Source organism: Littorina saxatilis, linkage group LG10, assembly GCF_037325665.1.
Source record: "Littorina saxatilis isolate snail1 linkage group LG10, US_GU_Lsax_2.0, whole genome shotgun sequence".
Taxonomy (NCBI): domain Eukaryota; kingdom Metazoa; phylum Mollusca; class Gastropoda; order Littorinimorpha; family Littorinidae; genus Littorina; species Littorina saxatilis.
The window spans coordinates 19598835-19600740 of NC_090254.1; the positions used below are offsets into that span (position 1 = coordinate 19598835).

At 42.1% G+C, this 1906-nt stretch overlaps 1 protein-coding gene across 1 annotated transcript in view; it reads left to right on the forward strand.

Annotated features, from left to right (window-relative positions):
- The window catches only part of LOC138978346 (KRAB-A domain-containing protein 2-like), a 4154-nt gene extending 2454 nt beyond the window's left edge, over positions 1–1700 (forward strand). Inside the window, exon 2 of the mRNA XM_070351064.1 lies at positions 1–1700. This exon is cut by the window's left edge and continues 769 nt beyond it. Within this exon, the coding sequence (XP_070207165.1) occupies positions 1–1032 (1032 nt within the window). The 3' untranslated portion in view covers positions 1033–1700.
- The last annotated feature ends 206 nt before the right edge of the window (positions 1701–1906 follow it).

Below are 1906 nucleotides of genomic sequence, written 5' to 3' on the forward strand. Positions count from 1 at the left end.
AGAGTTGGGCTGTCTTCCACGTGGCTGCCAGAGGCCCTGATTGATGAAATGCAAACAGAAGAGGACCTTCGAGAAAGAGTAGGCTGGTCAAGTAATGCTGATAACGCAAGCAATCCGGAGTCAGCAGGTTCAGATTTGGACATCAATATAACAAGTGTCTCTGTGCAGGTCCATGAAGAATCAACCAGTGCTGGTGCCACTCTACAGGAACTTTCAAATGGTGATGCAGCAGTCATCGACAGAGCATTCGAAATAGTCCAAGATGAACTGACAATGACTAATGTCACTGCCATTCTACAGGAAGAACTATCAAATGGTGGTGAAGGAGTCGTCGAAACAGTCCAATGTGAACCGTCAATGACTGATGCCACTGCCACTGCCATTCTACATGAACTATCAAATGGTGGGGAAGGAGTCGTCGAAACAGTCCAAGGTGAACCGTCAATGACTGATGCCACTGCCACTGCCATTCTACAGGAACTATCAAATGGTGGCGAAGGAGTCCTGCATACTGAAAATAATGAACTTCGCTTGCTCAACAAACGGCAACTAAGTATCAATCGTCAACGGGAGGCCAGCCGAGAATGCCAGAAGGGGCAGGCAGAGCGAATGATAAAGCGTAGCAGAATAGAGCTATGCCCGGGACAACCTGGAGACAACGTGGCAGTGCCCGTTCCCCTGGTCGACAGGGGTCGAGGAGATCCCAGAAACATTCTGGGAATTATTCTGCACAAGACTGAAAACGACCTGTATAAAATTGCAACAAGAAGCGGGGTACTGAAAGGATCTTTCACTAGAAATGAATTTGAACTCTGCGCACAGAAACTCTTGACAGAGCAAGATGTAAAATGTGACAAACAGGTCAGTGTCCGCGAGGCAGTTGTTCAAAATTCCTTGAGTGGAGGACAGGGCTTTACCAAATGCAACTGCTCTGGGGGGAAAAAGTGTCAAACAAATAGGTGTAAATGCTTCAAACGTAAAGTACTCTGCAACAGTCGTTGCCACCAAAGCCTGACATGCAAAAACAAATGAACAGAAGAATGCCTGGTACTCAAACTATGTGTGTATGTGTGTGTGTGTGTGTGTGTGTGTGTGTGTGTGTGTGTGTGTGTTGGTGTATGTGTGTGTGTGTGTGTGTGTGTGTGTGTGTGTTGGTGTGTGTGTGTTTTATTCATTGCTCTACATTTTATCTACATTTTAAATTCTTGCACATATTTATAACCATTTCCATTCCTAAAGTGCACAGTGCAAATGCTCTGAACGTAAAGCATTATGCCACTAAAGCCTGGCATGCAAAAACAAATGAACAGAAGAGTAATTAACACTCAAATCTACATGAAAATGTGTGTATTTTAGTATTTCATTTTGTTATTATTCTTTTATCTACCTTTTAATCTGACAGATAATAACATTAAAATCTGGTACATATTTATAACCCTTTTCATTCTTATTGTACACGTGCGTGCGTGCGTTTCGATTGATCAAGAGTTTGTGTGTCAGGCATTTCTGGAAATGCCTAACAGCTAATTTCAGTCATTACTGGAAATGACTAAAATATCCAGCTAAACTTTAGGCATTTCCTGAAATGACCGAGTGAATCAGTCATTTCCGTAAATGACTACTTTTCGGTAGTCATTTCCGGAAATGCCTGGTTTCCCAACTTGCCTGTAACATATACAGGTTGGAATCGGTCGACTTTGCGTGCCAGCTTTGTAGTGTGATCATTCTTACATCAAAATATTTTGTTCTTTGTACAAAGGTTTCCACAAACTTATTTTTATAACTCTTTTAAAACAATTTCTTCCTTTTGTATGGTTGATTGTTGCCCAATCGTTTTCTTTCCGAGAGAAATGCAACGATCATTCGAGTTGTCCATCAAGAATCGAATCACCTCATTTGATGTGGT